We start from the raw sequence: 18356 nt of genomic DNA, 5'->3' as shown, positions 1-18356 counted from the left end.
TGAAAAGCAGGCGGGTGTTCAAATTCAGCAAGTTTCCCAGTCGCTTCTGCTACTCGCCATTTGCACCAACTTTCACATCACACACACACACACACACACACATACACACAAAAATACTAACACATAAATATAAACACATGTAGGGTCAAACAAAATAGTCGAGGGTCTAGGCAGGTATATAGGATCTTCTTGTTCCCACAATAATAGAAGAGAACGCTGCGAAGCCAGTACAGCGTACTTCTGCTGTATCGATCCTCCGCGCGCCTTACTAAAAGGAGCTGTAGTTTCGTCAATTTTACGAATTCGACGATAATGCTTTAGGAATATGTTCTTGAAACCTTATACTATTTATTTATGCAAAAAAATCGATTTTTTTGACCTATTACACTAGAGTCCCCCCTTAATAAACCTGTGGAAATCACAGAACAAAACTTAAAAAATAAAGCAATCATAATGAGTTCTGCCAAAATGTTGTTATTAGTAAGGCATTTCTGTTTAATTATCGGCTCTTTTATTCCACAGGAAGACGAATGTTGGCAGCTTGTTATTCTTTTAAAGCAAATAATCGACATTACAACTAGTTCAAGAGTTCATTGTGAAACGTATCATTTATTAGACACTATTATTAATGAATATTTAACTTTATTAAATAACAAATTCCCAGGCAAGATAAAACCGAAACATCACTTTTTAATTCATTATGCTCGAATAATGAAGCTTGTCGGTGTATTATGGAAAACTAATTGTATGCGATATGAAGGTAAACATAGAGAAGGGAAAAAAACATCCCAAGCTACAAATAGTCGAGTAAATATTTCAAGAACAATAGCTATAAAACACCAACTGCTTTTAAACTACAGGTTGCAATATAATATTTCATCCTGCCATTTGTTAACTCTTGGACCAATTGCCCAAAAAAATGTACGCGAAATACATTTTGTTAATAATTGTATTATACCTTTTCAAGTAGAATTTAACATATTAGTTGCTAAGTGGATATGTTACAACAATAATATTATTAACAAAAGAGCTGTTATCGTTACATTCAACGAAGGAGCAGATTTTTATGCACACTATTTTTGTGCACGCTATTATTATTAATAAAGAACAAAATGACTTTGTTATTTTAACTAAAAGAATGTTACAGTGCTATCTAGATGAACATGTACAATCCTACAAAATTTATGATAATACTTGTTTTGAGTGAGTTTATTTAACTAAGAACAATTTATTTGATTCTGTTGTAATGCATTGCGTTAGGCTTAGTGAAAGCGAAAATTATATTGTTAAAAAATGGTTTTAAATAAATACCAAATAAATAAAATTATCACTGAAAAGTGTGTATTTATATATATATATATATATATAAGTATTTATATATATAAAATTTAATTATCCTCAGTATTTTTATTACCATTAAGGCAATTATACATATTGCAGCATAGTATGGAGAGAAGACATATTTAGTATGGTAATTTTTCTTTTACGTGCGTTCTACATATAGTAAAGCGCGCTCTCGAAAAAGTCCCATACTTGATGGAAATATTTACTACTGCGTATAGTTTTATTCTTTGCTCTCTAAATTTCCTATACTTTCTTGAAATCTTTTGCATATTATGACTATATCCTAGCCGTGCAAGATTAGTACGGCTTGTGTATACTTGTATCTTCAAGAAAAATTTTCTGCGTGTACTTGAATATTTATTAATTTGTGGAGAGCACAAAGCTTATTCACACGCGAGTCTCAGCCGCGTAAAAAAATGCCACGTGGAACGAATATTCCGTGTAAATCGAGTAAGTGTATATATAGAATCTGCGTATCTATGTTCAGAATATATTAGAATATATTAGAATATATTAGAATGTTTAGATAAATATCACTAAATTGACCGGTGCGGCGGAAAAGAAGAAGGTTATCGCATATAAAAAAATCATCGTATTATTAGTCGTAATACTTGATTATTTGACGCAATACTTTTTTATATTAGTATAATTCCTGTATTTACGCCGCACAAGGATTTACGCGCAATTACTCTATTATATGCCTTTAAAGTAACTCCGATATATACGCCGCACCTAAGGAAAACTTTTTCCAGGTAGCACATAGTTTCATATATGTTTTTTGAACGTACATATAGTTTTATAACCGTAAAGCTAAGAAAATAAAAGAATAATAGTTCCCATAAACTTTAAAAATCCCATCTCATTTGAGACAACTTACCCCAAACGGTCATTTTGAACAAAGAAGATTATATTTATATAATAATAAGAGAAATAGGATCGACAATATACAATCAAGAATTAGAAGCCTTGCGATCCAAGCCTAGTTCTTTGACGGCCTTATGTTAGTTTCTGTATATATATATACTATATATATACATATAATTTTTCCAACAAACTGCGCGCCGATTAATGTCGGACTTTAAAACACAGTTATTGTTAGAATTAAAAACCCTTCCCTCCCCGGAATTAAATCGACTCGATTTAATTATCTAAAAACTGTAAAGAATTTTATTGCGAAAAAAATTACCTCAGCCAGGGTTCGAACCTGGAACCTCCCTCATTCCGTGTAGGGCGTCGTACCAATTCGACCACCGAGGCATGTGGTAATGTTTATCGCAATAACCGGTGATAATAGTTTGGAACGTTTTACTCAGGCGACGTGAATAAATAATAATAAGAGAAATAGGATCGACAATATACAATCAAGAATTAGAAGCCTTGCGATCCAAGCCTAGTTCTTTGACGGCCTTATGTTAGTTTCTGTATATATATATACTATATATATACATATAATTTTTCCAACAAACTGCGCGCCGATTAATGTCGGACTTTAAAACACAGTTATTGTTAGAATTAAAAAACCCTTCCCTCCCCGGAATTAAATCGACTCGATTTAATTATCTAAAAACTGTAAAGAATTTATTGCGAAAAAAATTACCTCAGCCAGGGTTCGAACCTGGAACCTCCCTCATTCCGTGTAGGGCGTCGTACCAATTCGACCACCGAGGCATGTGGTAATGTTTATCGCAATAACCGGTGATAATAGTTTGGAACGTTTTACTCAGGCGACGTGAATAAATAATAATAAGAGAAATAGGATCGACAATATACAATCAAGAATTAGAAGCCTTGCGATCCAAGCCTAGTTCTTTGACGGCCTTATGTTAGTTTCTGTATATATATATACTATATATATACATATAATTTTTCCATATACTATATGTATATATAGTATATATATATACAGAAACTAACATAAGGCCGTCAAAGAACTAGGCTTGGATCGCAAGGCTTCTAATTCTTGATTGTATATTGTCGATCCTATTTCTCTTATTATTATTTATTCACGTCGCCTGAGTAAAACGTTCCAAACTATTATCACCGGTTATTGCGATAAACATTACCACATGCCTCGGTGGTCGAATTGGTACGACGCCCTACACGGAATGAGGGAGGTTCCAGGTTCGAACCCTGGCTGAGGTAATTTTTTTCGCAATAAAATTCTTTACAGTTTTTAGATTCTATAATTTATAATTACACGGATATCATACTTTATTTAATATATCTCTATCATCAATATAACGCGCTTCGCATACATATATCAATTCAAGAGAAGGGGAGAGAGAGAGAGAGAAATATTGTTAGTGCTCACGTTTTCCTTCGCACATCGTCCGTCGCCAGCATGTCGTCTCAGTAATCAAGGGTCCGGGATCGTCTCTAGTCGGTCAGGCCGTCATGCCACGTAGGCTGGATCCTCTCGATTGTTGGCCACAGCAGAACCAAGGCTCCTCCTGAGCTATACGAGGCCCCGAGATTGCCGAGAACTATTGCTGGTCCGTGCCTTGTCTTTGTCCCTCCGCAGAAGCCGGCTGCGGGTCCACGAGTATAACTCGGACCCTTGGAAACCAGGAAACGGATCCTCTGTAATACTGGATCCCAGTAATACGGCAGCACGGATAGAAACCTCACCTCCTCCCTCTCCGCCACCACCTCTTCTTAGGCTATTCTCCGCTGCTTCCAACTTGTACGTGGAGCGAGGCATAGGCGACGGGATGGCATAGGCGCGTACCGCATGAAGGGACCGTCGTCTACCTATATCTGTCTCCTTCTCTCTCCTTCCCCTCCACCCTTTCGCCTCACTCACTGCGCTGCGCTCCGCTCCGCTCCGCTCCGCTCCGCTCCAACAGCAGGCAGGCCCGTCTGTCACCGTTCTCTCGTCGAGCAGCAAGATGGCGGCCGATAAGTGGCTGGCTGGCTGGCTGACTGGCCCGATCCTGGGCCACGAGGCCCGCTCCAGGAACGATTCTCGCGGCAACGACGGGCGACGACGCTTCGGCAGGACCCGCCCGCCCGCTCGTTCGCTCCACTTCCTCTGGATCTGGAGGCCGGGTCGATCTACCTTCCGGGAACCCTCTCTTACTTCTGATCTTCGATCTTCGAATTCTCGATCGTCTCCGATGACTCTCCCCTCCATATCTCATTATTCTCCCTCTTCTCGCTCATCTCACACTCTCCCCTCTCATCTCTCTCAATCCCGTTACATTGTCTAAACGATCAGGTTTTGCTTATTAGATTTTGATAGCTCGATCCATAAACTATCATTTTAAAAAAGCATTACGCGGGATTTATTTTCCATCTATAATAGAAAAATTTTGTTTCTATTGACACCAAAAATGTCCAACTTCCGTAAAATCGCTTTTGGAGATCCTGCAGCGAGAGTGGAAAGCCTGATCTACAATGTGTTCCTTGCTTCCTGTTTTCTATCAGGATTTTTTTGTGATATAAAGAGGCATTCTTAAAGAAGAAAAAAAATTTTTTTTCAATTTTATTAATTTTTATCGTGTTAGCGTACAACTTTGTGGCACAATGTCGGTAGCGCAACGGTTATCGGTGTGCAATGTAGCAACGAGCTGAGTTATCTGAAAGCAAAAAACCAAAATTTTCTTTAAAGCTTAATCAATTACGCGGGGATTAAACCTACTTGCAAATAAAAATATGAAAAATTGAAGGAGTTACAGCAATCGTAAGAAAAGTGACATTTTTTCGATCAAAAAATCAATCTTCTATTGTTGATAAAAATGTTATAAATAAACAATAAAATGTAGCGGTAGGTTCAATCCCTGGAGAAAATTGTAAGGAATCGAATCGTACGTGGCAAAAGTTATTTGATTGATTACTTTTTGAGTTATCCTGTTGGACACCAAGTTGGAAAAAGTAGTTTTGAAAAACGCGTTTAAAGTTTATTTTTTTGCTGTCAGCCAAAAAAGCACGTAGAAATGCATGAAGATTTCAGTATAAAGGTTTTTGAGGTCGCTGAATCCGAATCTGATATCAGATTTTTAAAATTCAAAATGGCGGATTTAATATGGCGGGTCAAAAGAGTCGCAGTTGAATAAAGAAATTAAGTTTTTGATATTTCCCCGATACTTACAGTTAAATAACGCTCAATTCCGGGCCCATATAAAATGCCTTCCTCTTCCTCGTAGAACTCCTGTTCGGCAGTTTTCGTCATTCTCTTGGCTGTTCGAACTTCTTTACACACACACACACACACACACATACACATACACACAAAAATACAAACACATAAATATACACACATGTAGGGTCGAACAAAATAGTTGAGGGTCTGGGCAGGTATAAAGAATCTTTTTGTTCCCACAACGATAGAATGCCGAGGATGCTGCGAAGTCAGTACAGCGTTACTTCTGCTGTATCGATCCAAAACGCGTCTCACTAAAGAGGCTGTAGTTTCGTCAATTTTTACGAATTCGACGATAACGCTTTGGGAATAAGTTCTTAAAACCTTATACTATTTATTTATGCAAAATAAAAAAATCGATTTTTTTACCCATTACAGTAGAATCCCCTGTTAACCTCTTTGCGACTATCTCATATTTCGCAATTCCGTCGCGTAACGCGATGTTTTTTGTTCTCTGTCGCCCAAGATAAAAATTGACGAACTTCAGAAGAGACAAGAAACATCACGTTACGCGACGGAATTGCGAAATACGAGATGATAGTCGCAAAGAAAGTTAAGAGCAGAAAACAGAAAACAAAGAGCACATTGTAGATTAGGCTGAAGACTATAAATAAAGAAACAATATAAAAACTTATTGATAGGATGCTTAAACTTTGTTGTTTGCAAATGTGATCCAAAAGGAGACTTTTTTGATGAGAGAAATGTTTAAATATTTTTTATTTATTTTTAGTTCAGAATATTTTAAATCATTGTTTTCTTTTTGTTGTTGTTTAATAATAAAATATGGTTATAAGATCTATTTAGGCATTTTTATTTTAAAGAATTGTTTTTGCTTTCTCATAGAGGAAGCTTTGTTTTCGTAAAAAAAATTTTTTTTCAAGTATCTTTGGCAAAGTGTTTAGAATGTTCTAAAACGTCGAAAAATCACTTTTGTACAAAATGTCCGTGTGTATGTGTGTGTGTGTGTGTGTGTGTGTATGTGTCCGCTTTTGTTGTCCGTTTATGCTCTAACTTCCGTAATTTTTTAGATATCGGGATGCATTTTTTTTTTAATCGATAGAGTATCATGTAAGGAAGGTTGGAATTGAATTTGGCGATGTGTGTGTGTGTGATCGGTAAAGCGGTTCTTTTTTAATAAAATTTAGAATTTTTGTAGAAATGTCCGTTTATGCTCTAACTTCCGTAATTTTTGAGATATCGGGATGCATTTTTTTTTAATCGATAGAGTATCATGTAAGGAAGGTTGGGATTGAATTTGGCGATAATCTTGAAATTGATTTTGTTTATTGGTCACATAACATGGAAATTGTACGTTCAAATTATAATATTGTTGCGCCCGTGCCGAGACACCCGTTACTTGTGGGCTGAATTTGGCTCCGCTCCGCAGAAGCTTCAAGCCGAAGCGCGTCCCTTGACAACGGGACATATGGATTTATTGATTTATCTTCGCCTGTCAGATTTATCTGGAGATTCGAACCGTTCGAACCTGTTTTCCAATCTTCCTCTGTATTTCTTGAATAAACCTGAGTTCCTCCTTTTCAAAAAAGTGCTTCCTTTCTTACGCGAATCCGGGAGTGCGCGGCGCAAACGCGAGTGCTTGAGATTAGCGGAACGCAGCGCAACAATATCATGGCTCAGCGATATCGTAACTGTTTAAAACATTTTGCATTGAAAAGTGCACACTTTCACGTTTACAACAATATATCATTATATTATACAACAGGTTTAAATAAAAGTATTATTTCATTTTTTAATTTTTTTACGTCACGCATACCTATATATATCGTATATAATAATCACACATATAAATCAAATACAACTTTATGATTGTTATTAAAAAATAAAATATTAAACTGGAACTATATTTCTAAGGAAACTTTCATTCCAAAAAATGTGTTTTCCAAAAAATGAAAGAAGATTCTGAATTTTAATCTAAAACAAAAAATATTTTACTGTCCCCTATGTAAAATCAGGGAAAGACGAAGACCAAGGGGAAGATCTAATGGATCAGGCAGATTACGGAAATCTGCGAGAAACCAATGCACGAACTCATTGGAATAACAGCCCAGGTAGCACATACACGTTTCAGAAATAGTCGGGGAGCTGAGGGACAAAAAATGCAACAGTTTTATAAAGGCTGATATTTTAACATTAGGTCATGTAACGGTTGTACATCAATAGCCTGCCGTCAGTCAGCCAGTTTCGTTAGCAACTGGCGCGGGGGCGGGTCCAAACTTGTAAAAAAAAACATGTATGTCGCAACTGTTTTATAAAATCTGAAAATTAGTTTGTAGATAGTAAGTTAACTAACAAACTATGTGGGTATGGTCAGTCAGCAAAATATTGCAACGGTACGCGTCAGCAGCGCGCTGAAGTCATCGAAAAATTTTAGTTGGTGAAAGTGTTTTATAAAATCTAAAATTTTGCATACAATTAGTTAATATTATTTAAAACAAGAAAAACATAGTCAGTCAGAATTTTTATGTAACAAACGCCGTCAGCAGGCAATAGAAGGGCGCGTCGCGCGCTTGATTTATATAGTGCGCTCGATGGCGCGTGCTGATTATATTTAATAATAAAATAAATGATTTTAATACAAAATATTATCTAATATTATCTAATTTATGTAACATGAAAAATATTGAAATAAATCAACGGGACGAAACGGGACGCGTCAGAAACGTGCTTAAGTTATAAAAAGTATGGTTTGTAAAAATGAAAATATAATAAAGCAAATAGTTTATGGGATTGAAAATAAGAAAAAAACAATCGTCAATTTTTATTTAACAAACGCCGTAACCTTTTTAAAAAAAATATTTTATTTAAATATTGTCAATATTTTATTTTAATCGTACTTAAATTAATATTACAAAAATTAAAATAATTTTTCTAGTCAGAATCGCTGCTATAATCGTATGCTTTATCAGACCAATACAGGCAAAATTTCGTTCAAAAGAAAGGAGAGGGGAATGTATTATACACACCTATATAAAGCGAGGGAAACGTGTACACAAAGGTTACTTGGGTCAATTTATACCTGCGTTCACCGTCGACTAGTATACCTGCTCTTGATGGAACCAATAGTGTTATTCTTCGGTCTCAGAATATAATATTCTGCAGACTGCTTAATATTTTAAATAAACTATTAAATTACAAATATTTCAGAATTACATAAAAGCATTTTGCGGTCGAGCGCGCTATATAAATCAAGCGCGCGGCGCGCCCTTCTATTGCCTGCTGACGGCGTTTGTTACATAAAAATTCTGACTGACTATGTTTTTCTTGTTTTAAATAATATTAACTAATTGTATGCAAAATTTTAGATTTTATAAAACACTTTCACCAACTAAAATTTTTCGATGACTTCAGCGCGCTGCTGACGCGTACCGTTGCAATATTTTGCTGACTGACCATACCCACATAGTTTGTTAGTTAACTTACTATCTACAAACTAATTTTCAGATTTTATAAAACAGTTGCGACATACATGTTTTTTTTTACAAGTTTGGACCCGCCCCCGCGCCAGTTGCTAACGAAACTGGCTGACTGACGGCAAGCTATTGATGTACAACCGTTACATGACCTAATGTTAAAATATCAGCCTTTATAAAACTGTTGCATTTTTTGTCCCTCAGCTCTCGGACTAAAATGTTTTATAAGCGTTTTTCCGAAACATTTTATAACCGATTTCTAGAAACGTTTCTTATGAGTAAAAATATTCATTCGAAAAACGTTCGATAGAACGTTTCTTTTCCGATAAAATAACGTTTAAAACACTATTATAGAAACGTTTTGTTTTAATAATAAAGACATTTTAGATAAAGACATTTAAAATTCCTACTTTTCACGTCTTTTGAACGTGTTTATGACGTCTTTGAGACATGCATGAGTATGTTCTACAAGCTTTATGCATATACCATCTATGACGTCTATTCTTTTTCGAAAAAATTCCTGAACTGGTGCACATTCGTGCAATAAGTTAAATTAAAACAAAATATACTTGTCTCACTCTAACTTAATTGCATTAGGGGAGACCGGGGCTAAAACGTCAACGAGGTTGAAGCGTCAAATCAAATATCTCGGAACCTGTATATTGTGCGAACTCGCTATTAACATTGTAAACGCTGCTTATGGTACCCATGTGACCAACGGAGTTTCGGCAGGTTACCGTATTATGATTTTTACGAGGGCAAACGTGTTTTCGGAAGGTGAAAGTTACATTTTCTGCGCGTGGAAATTTTGTAATATCTGCAATAATATTTGCTCTCCAAATCTCGAGGTACGTGATTATAAAGAGTAATGCATGCTGAACACGAATCCAGTGTAGTTTTTTCATTATCGTTGATGTCTAATATTTCATGGGCGATCAAACCTGAAACTTGTGTTTGGGGCTAATCGGTCAGTAAGCAGTCCGGATGCATTTCCAAGGCATTTCCGGGCATTTCCAGGCTCACTGCATATGGAATATGGATGAGACGGGAATTACAACCGTTCAGACACCGAATAGAGTCATCGGACGTCGAGGAGTGAAACAAGTCGGGCGAGTAACTTTTGCGGAAAGAGGAATCCTCGTAACTATTTTTTAATAATGTTTCGCATAAAAATTTTAAATAAATTTTTATATTTTTATATTTTTCTCATTGATAAGATCATCTCTCTTTCTCACCCGCAGTTTCACAAGGAAAATTTAAAAAACACAATTAACACATTACTTAAGAATGGATATCCGCTTGGTTTCATTTTTTCGACGATCAGAAGAAGAATTAAATTCCTAGCTCATAACACACAACCTAGCAGCCAATCTGCTAAGATATCTAATTTTACTATTCCGTATATTAAAACTATTTCAGATGGCTTTACGACGTTAGCCAAAAATATTAATTTTCGCCCCGCCTTTACGATTCCGTTTAAGTTGAACAGGTTCATCACAACGGGCAAGGACAAATTAGACATATCAGCACACTGCGGAATAGTTTACAAGATAAGTTGTGTGGATTGTGATGCCACTTATGTGGGGCAATCTAAAAGACAGCTCAAAACCAGAATTAAAGAGCATAAATCCGATATCTTGAGGAGAAGCGGATCTCCATCAGTTATTACCGAACATCGTTTAAAAACGGATCATAGATTAGATTGGGAAGGAGTGAGGATCTTAGACAGTGAGCCGGTATATAATAAACGTCTCATCTCCGAAATGTTACATATAAAAAGACAGAGCGACGGTCTCAATAAACATAGTGGCACGGAGTTATTGCCAGAAGCCTATCTCCCGATCCTTAACACTCTCCCACCTTCCTGATTCCCACGTGGGTCTCTTCTCCTTCCTCTCCCGTACTCTATCCCCTCCATAATTTCCCTCTGGATAGATCGCTGACTCTCGCATTTGACACCTGACCGACCACTGACGAACATGTGTCGTTCGAGAAGCGTTTCCGCGAGCGAAGGTAGCTAGTGCAGGTTGAGTTGTATGAGTTTACTGTTTCTTTTTAATTTAACACTAAATAAATTTCTACATAAGGGCATCCATTCTTATCGTATTGTGAAGACGGGGTAGAGACGGATTCCTTCTCATCATGATTCTGCGAAGGCTCGAAGGATTACCAGACGCGATATATCTGCGAGCGGCAAACTGACTTTACGAAGGCTCGAAGTATTACCAGACGCGATATGTCTACGAGCTGCGATCTGACCGAGGCGATGTGCGTAGGGTGTGAGCGTATGTAAGCGAGTGCGTTTTAATCGATGTAATGTAGCAGGCCATCTAATTTGTAAGCGAATGATTCTTTATTGTATAAGGGGGTATATTGTTTTAATTTAACGACTACACTGAAGAAGGCCACAGTTATGGCCGAAACGTTTGTTATTGTCAAGTCATTGTTATGATTTTAAATACATGTCAGCATCAACAACCTGCTAGTTCGCAAGCCCTTTTGTCTTGTTATTATTTTTATATTTTTCTCTTAAAAAACAATTATTAAAATGTATCCTATTATTTTTCAGGATTAGATGTACGTATATGTATTGAAAATGCAGTGTGACGTTTAAACCCCGGCATTTTTTAGATTTCAATTTTTCCACTGTTGTCGTTTTTGCTCTATACCGGTTAAACAAAGCGACGTAGACAAAAATTTCCTATATAAATTTTGTAGCTAAAGGTTCACTCTTTACAGTGGTATACCACATTTAACTAAAATTATTTATTTTGTTGTTAAAAATCGGCACCGAAAAAAAACTGACGTTTTAGCCCCGGTCTCCCCTACTGATATGCACCAGTCCAGGAAGTTCTTCAAAACGAAACACACGTATAAATGTTCTTTCAGTAGCCACGTTCAGCAGAATGTTTATTTTGCAACTGTTGGAAGTTTTCTAAGCTCAGATTTGTCCAATGACAAATAGATCAAGACCGGTAGGACAAAATTAATTTAAGTAAATAAGTGGATATATGTGTATGGATAAAATGATTTATTGTGTGCAATAATAATTAATGCAATATAAATTTAATAAAAATGTTTCAATATAAATGTTTCAAAAAAGGCTATTAAAGCTATTATATATACAGGGTGTCCCATTTTAAAAAACGCACCTCGATAATTCTTCAACGAAGTATTTTCAGCAAAAATGTTTCAGACAAAAGTTGTACGGTTTCGAGGGGCACATAAGATGGTGTCATTAGTTTGACCTTGAATAGTTGCTTGAAGGTCACGTAAAGGTCACCTTTAATTTTTTAAATAGAACCCCCCATATTGTAGTATATCCTTTGAAAGGGCATAAAATAAGAAAAATTTTGGCGCAAGTTAGAGGTCGATACGTTGAACCATTCAAAAGTTATATAGGTTCAAAAATTGGCTTTTTCAAACTTTGACCCTAAATAACACTCGAACGGGTTAACGTATCAACATCTGGTTTGCGCCAAAAATGTTTTTCTTTTATGCTCTTTCAAACAATAAACTATACAATACAAGGGGTTCCATTTAAAATTTTTGAGTTCCCTGGCGAAAATTAAGAAGCTTTATAAAGCGTTGACAACCGTTCAATGAGGGTTTTTTGAGAGTTTATACGCTTTCAAACTTTATAAGAACGCTTACACAACGCCGTTGGATTTTGAACGCTTTCAGAACGCTTATAAAACGCTGTATATAACGTTTCATGAAAATTCTGAAATGCTGAGGCAACGCTTTTCAGAGAACGCTCAGTAAACGCTGCGTACAGAGAGTTTGCTGTCAGATTTTTCAAACGTTTAGCAAACGCTTTTCCCAACGCCGTAAGATAAGCGTTTTCAATCCGTTCAGCAAACGCTCTTCCGATGGCGAATTGTAGAGGCGCAGTGAACAATTTGTAAGGCGTTAACGCAAACGGCTTGGAGACGCCCAAGAAACGCTTTTCCCGACTCCGTAACACAAGCGTTTTCCCTCCGTTCAGCAAACGTTCTTCTAACAATGCCGCTAGGCGGCGTATCTTTCTCGCATTTAAAATACATCCAGCCGCGTATATAAGCAGACCCCCTGCGAAGCGAAAAGCAGATTTTAACATTTAACGCTCTTTACGCCGTTTCTTCTAACGACAAGAGTAAACGCCCGTTAAGCTCAATAGAGGCTGCACGCAGTTTTCAATGATGAAAGCAAACGCTTTCGATTTATCAGCTGCGTTCGAAAACGTCACCCGAGTGCACACGAGTATACTCCCTTCTCTTTCTATCTCAGCGAGTTAGGAGAAGGGAGTATACCCGTGTGTACCCGGGTGACGTTTCCGAACGCAGCCTAAACGCTTAACAGAGGATCTCTAAATGTTTTAAAGAACTCTCAGCAAACGTCATACGTCATGTAAACGCTGTGCAAACTCTCAAAAACGCTATATACAAACGCCTTTCAAACGCTGCAGCGTTGCAATTTCCGCTCTACGAACTCTCTACTGACCGTTTCTAAACTCTCAACGAACTTCCGCAAACGCTCACGTAAACATCAAACAAACGTTTATGAAATTTCTCATTTTCGCCAGGGTTGGTGCTTCCTGGGGCACTAAAAAATTTTAAGTGAAACCCCCCATATTATAGTATATTGAAAGGGCATAAAAAAAGAAAAATTTTGGCTAAACCTGAGGTCGATACGTTAACCCATTCGGGAGTTATTTAGGGTCAAAGTTCGGAAAAACCAATTTTTGAACCTAAATAACTTTTGAATGGGTCAACGTATCGACCTCTAACTTGCGCCAAAATTTGTCTTATTTTATGCCCTTTCAAAGGATATACTACAATATGGGGGGTTCTATTTAAAAAATTGAAGGTGACCTTCAAGCAACTATTCAAGATCAAACTAATGACACCATCTTATGTGCCCCTCGAAACCGTACAACTTTTATCTGAAACATTTTTGCTGAAAAAAATGCTTCGTTGAAGAATTATCGAGGTGCGTTTTTTAAAATGGGACATCCTGTATAGATAAAGCAAATTATAATTTTGAAAAAAAAAATTTAACAAATAGGTATTTTTGTTAACTGTAGAAACGTAAAAAATACGTTTTTTAAATCATGGTTTCAAAAACATTTTTGTTCAAACGTTTCTTAATGGTTCTTTACAGTTATAAAACTATATATACATACAAAAAACGTGTACGAAACTAATATGTGCTACCTGGGACCCTATCACTTGGGTACCCCGTGCGACATTTTGCACATCTTTATTATATTAAGTTTTTCATAGATTATAATATTTTTTTTATTTATACTAATATCCCTATTTCATCGCTAAGGCTTCAATATAAATGCCAATAAAGGTAGTTATTACAAAATCTACAATAAAAACAAAAATTGATCGCTCAGAAAAAAACATGTCACAAGATAGCCAGGTCTCCTCTACCCGCGGAACCGGTCCAGATCTATAGGCATATTACCCACATGGGTACTAATTACCCACCCATGTGGGTAATATGCCACTTTGCAACACTTTTGTATTTCTTTCTTTTTAATAGTAAACAATCAAAATATTTCATTAAAACCATATATAAATAACAGATAAAAGAAGAAAAAAGAAGACCAGTATGCAAAGATACCTCAAAAAGAAAGAGAAATAGGAAAAAAATCATATTTTTCTTAAGTGTGGCATATTCCCCGAGTTACCCTAATTAGATATGAACAGTAGATCATATATGTACTCATGTATGGATACATATAAAATTCATATGGAAGTATATGTAACCCTATATGATTATATATAATTTCATGTGTGTGTGTGTGTGTGTGTGTGTGTGTGTGTGTGTGTGTGTGTGTGTGTGTGTGTAGCGTTATATATAAAAAGCAAAATTTCCGTACTTATATATGATATTATATATGATCATATATGACTATATATAATTATACAGGTGATTAAAATATATTTAAATATATCAAATAAGAGGTTTTTTTCCCGGGCTGTATGAATCGTAGCCCAAGGTATTACGTAGATTTAAATGTTGTTTTCATTACATGATATATGTATCTCATAGTTTGTATCTCGATACTAAATAAAATTTCATTTATAATGTAAATAATTATAATAATTTTATATGTATTTTAGAATGTGGAAGTTATGTAAGAAGGTCGACAAATTTTCCAACACGATCCAACCTTTTTGCAACAATGAATGGAATTATTCCACTAACAATGTTCAAGCGACGTGGAGTCATCTCAGTGAGGACGATCAGCAATTATTTAATTTCAGCGTGGTTGGATTTGACTGGACAAAATATTTAAGTGTGATTATTATATGGGCCTACCTACGCCGTTATCTATTTAATGAAGATGACAATACTTTCCCAGGCAGATGAATTCCCAGGCAGCCCATTCGCTGAATGTTAGTTTTGTGTTATATATGTTTACTGTTTGATTCCGAACAGTCAGCTAACATTCTGAAAATAAATTCTTTCAAAGAGATATGATCTAAATGTTGAACGAACGTTGCAGGTATATTACTACTTTGCCTTTTAGTCGCGTTATTTTTGTGTTCAGATGCGAATGTTTTCGGAACATTTTGCTCCAACACTTGTAGCAAAATATACTCAAAGTCCGAATTTTTCTAAAAACGGATCGAATCATCAAATAAAGGATACTGGGAATTGGGAATGGAACAAGGGGGGATGAACAGAATAAGAGGCAAAAAGGGAATGAGTGAGAAGGAGGCTATGATGAGAGAGAAGGAAGGAGTATTAACCTTCGTCCGCAATGCGCAGACGCGAATCGCATCGTAACAGCGCGGTGAGCGTGACGTCATCTCTGCGCCTGTGCATTGCAAGCAAAGGTTATCAATCTACTTTTCTCTCTCTCACCTAACTTGGACTGCTTGGACACAGATCTTTTCTACGGGTTTTAATTAAATATTATTGCACAGTGAACATCATTATGCCAGGTAAGTTTATAATGTTTCTTCTTATGCAGGAATTATAAGGCTGATGGCAGAGAACGAAATGAAATGTAGACACTTAACGTTCTCTGCTATCAGCCTAACGTTAAGTTGTAGGCTAGTCGTGCATAGAGGTTAGGTAACCAATTATTAGTCTCTATGACAATCATGATTGCTTTTGTTACGATTATTGAAAATTGATTTTTTAAAGTGTTTTCGTGTATTTCAGATTAGGAAGGTGGAAATTCAAAAGACTATTTGGTTAATCTCTTAAAATATAGACGTCAGATATTTTACGAACATTAGTCGGAAAAAAAGTCGGGAAAAAAACTTGTTAGTCAACGTCAAATTCAGAAAATAGCACAGATATTAGTGAATTCAACACAAAACATATCGGATGATGACTTATATTTTTGGAAGAGGGGACATCGCATGATCCTACTGTTATTCTCTGCTCACCAAACACAAGTTCTTCTCATGTTAGTGCCTTTTTGAGTGATGAATAATCTCTTCACTTAATAATAACTATGCTATGGATTTTACACAAACTGATTGTGATGCTGAAGATTCTGTTTCGCAAATGCTCTCAACAAATGTAGTATTAACTCCGACAAGAATGGCTGAAATTTTCAATAATTGTATTGATAGCAACTTGTCAGAATCAAATCAAGAACCAGATATTGAGCCATTAGTTGTACGCCTTCGAAGATGGTATTGTTCTTCACGTGTTAATTTGACTCAGCTAAAAATGTTGCTAACTGAACTTAAGCCTGATCATTCTGACTTGCCTTTAGACCCACGGTGTATAGCGCAAACACCAATCTATGTGAATATTAAGTCTTTAAATAATGGTGGTTACGTTCATGTTGGTATTAAGCACGGATTCGTAAAACGTAGTATGAAGAGTGGAATTAAACCGAATTTTTTACAGTTAGGTATAGATATAAATATTGATGGCCTGCCAGTCTCCAAAAGCAGTTCTGTTGATGTTTGGCCCATACTAGGTAGATGTATAGGATTATATGACCAAAGACCATTTGTGATTGGCCTTTTCTGTGGATCTGGTAAGCCGGAACCATTGGATTCGTATTTGACGGATTTTATTGATGAACTTAAGGTACTTCAGAATAATGGTATTAAATACAATAATCAAGCGTTCAGAGTTTTTGTTCATTGCTTTATTTGTGACGCACCAGCTCGTGCATACTTAAAGTGTATCAAGTGTCACGGGTTACAATGGATATGAGAGATGCATTCAAGAAGATGAGCATGATGGTGCGAAAAAAATGATGAAAGATAAATTATATTGTTGGCCTTCTGGCCCATCTGTTACGCGCATTCAGTGGCGAATTTAGGATTAAAGAAATTGGTAATATTACCCCCTTCGTCCTCCTGTTCCCAAAAATTCGAGAAGTCAAGCACTAGCCCTTGGTTCTGGGATCCCTATCTTTTAAGCATTTATCCTGAATACGCCATTGGAAATGGATAATTTGCAAAAGCTGCTTTCCCGAAAATTGCTCCCTGTATACAGGGAATATCACCCCGTACTTTGTGTTATCCGAATGTTTGACGAAAGCTCGTCAAACGTTATATCGTAATGTTCCACGAACATTCTCTGAACATTCTTCGAACATTAGTTAAGTGCGAACTCCTAACACACAGATAACAGTTATTTCGTAACGGTTATAACATTCAGCGAACACTCGGAGAATATTAACATAATGCCTGGGTTAGAAATTAGTCGTATCAAGTAAGTATAAGAGGTAACAGATCTTTTTTAATTGTTAAAATAAGAGCATTGAGCCGGAACTAGGTGTTAATGTTCAAGAATACAATATAATTAATAGAAATTAATAAATTACAAACGTTTCGGTCACGTATAGGACCATCTTCAGTGTTACATAGAGAAATATTAACTAATACATAATGCTAACGATTAAAACTAAAATTCACGCTATCGTTTGTTGTTTCGGAGTACGTCATACTGTAAAATAAATTTAGTATAATTAGATGAGTATGTGATTAGCGCTATTAAAAAATTTATATACATACATCAAGTCGTACGTCAGAAGAAATTGTTGAGTCTAAATTGTCGGTATGTGTTCTCTAGCGATGTAATGGCAAGATCTTTTTTAATTTTTGATTAATTTTGTTAGTTTAGTTTTTATTGATAAAAAAATCTTTAATTTTAATTCAAATAACAAATAAGGAGCTCTGAGAGCCACCGCAAGATTTTCGTGCTTAACCCCAGATAGCCAAGCGTGATAGAGCATATTGAGCAAACTAATGCATTGCATGTGTTTTCATATATTTGCTGTAAATTTGCTGACATCGAAATAGAACACGTTACAAATACAGCTACATGACTGCTTATACATGCAATCAGTTGACGCAATTTCAAGAGCAAACGGTCCGCAATATTGGTACGTTATGTTGTCTGCAACATGTCAGCAACATGACAGCAATGAATGATTTATCGTTCCATTTTGAGCATTATGATGC

The 18356-nt window shown here is 36.1% G+C and overlaps 1 protein-coding gene, 1 long non-coding RNA gene and 1 pseudogene across 6 annotated transcripts in view; 2 read left to right on the top strand and 1 right to left on the bottom strand.

Annotated features, from left to right (window-relative positions):
* The window catches only part of LOC139778552 (cytochrome P450 6l1-like), a 73232-nt gene extending 68796 nt beyond the window's left edge, over positions 1-4436 (bottom strand). For 4 of the 5 annotated variants that reach the window (XR_011719605.1, XR_011719606.1, XR_011719607.1 and 1 more), the window contains exon 1: positions 3656-4436. Coding sequence is in view for 1 of the 5 variants with exons in the window: in XM_071716528.1 (XP_071572629.1) it covers positions 3656-3671 (16 nt within the window). In the remaining 4 variants the exon portion in view is untranslated. The remainder of the gene's footprint in view (positions 1-3655) is intronic. The other variant, XM_071716528.1, reaches the window with a different exon arrangement.
* LOC139778551 (uncharacterized) lies at positions 198-1319 on the top strand (annotated as a pseudogene).
* A 6311-nt stretch (positions 4437-10747) lies between the features above and the next one.
* Positions 10748-11412, top strand: LOC139778540 (uncharacterized). Its single transcript, XR_011719604.1, has 2 exons — positions 10748-10929; positions 11004-11412. It is a non-coding gene; the product is annotated as an uncharacterized lncRNA (long non-coding RNA).
* The last annotated feature ends 6944 nt before the right edge of the window (positions 11413-18356 follow it).

This window comes from Temnothorax nylanderi, unplaced genomic scaffold (assembly GCF_030848795.1).
Source record: "Temnothorax nylanderi isolate EJ_2023f unplaced genomic scaffold, tnyl_v1.0 TNYL_tig0187_pilon, whole genome shotgun sequence".
Lineage (NCBI taxonomy): Eukaryota > Metazoa > Arthropoda > Insecta > Hymenoptera > Formicidae > Temnothorax > Temnothorax nylanderi.
The sequence above is the reverse complement of the archived record's forward strand: the minus strand, read 5'-3'. Positions and strand labels throughout refer to the sequence as shown.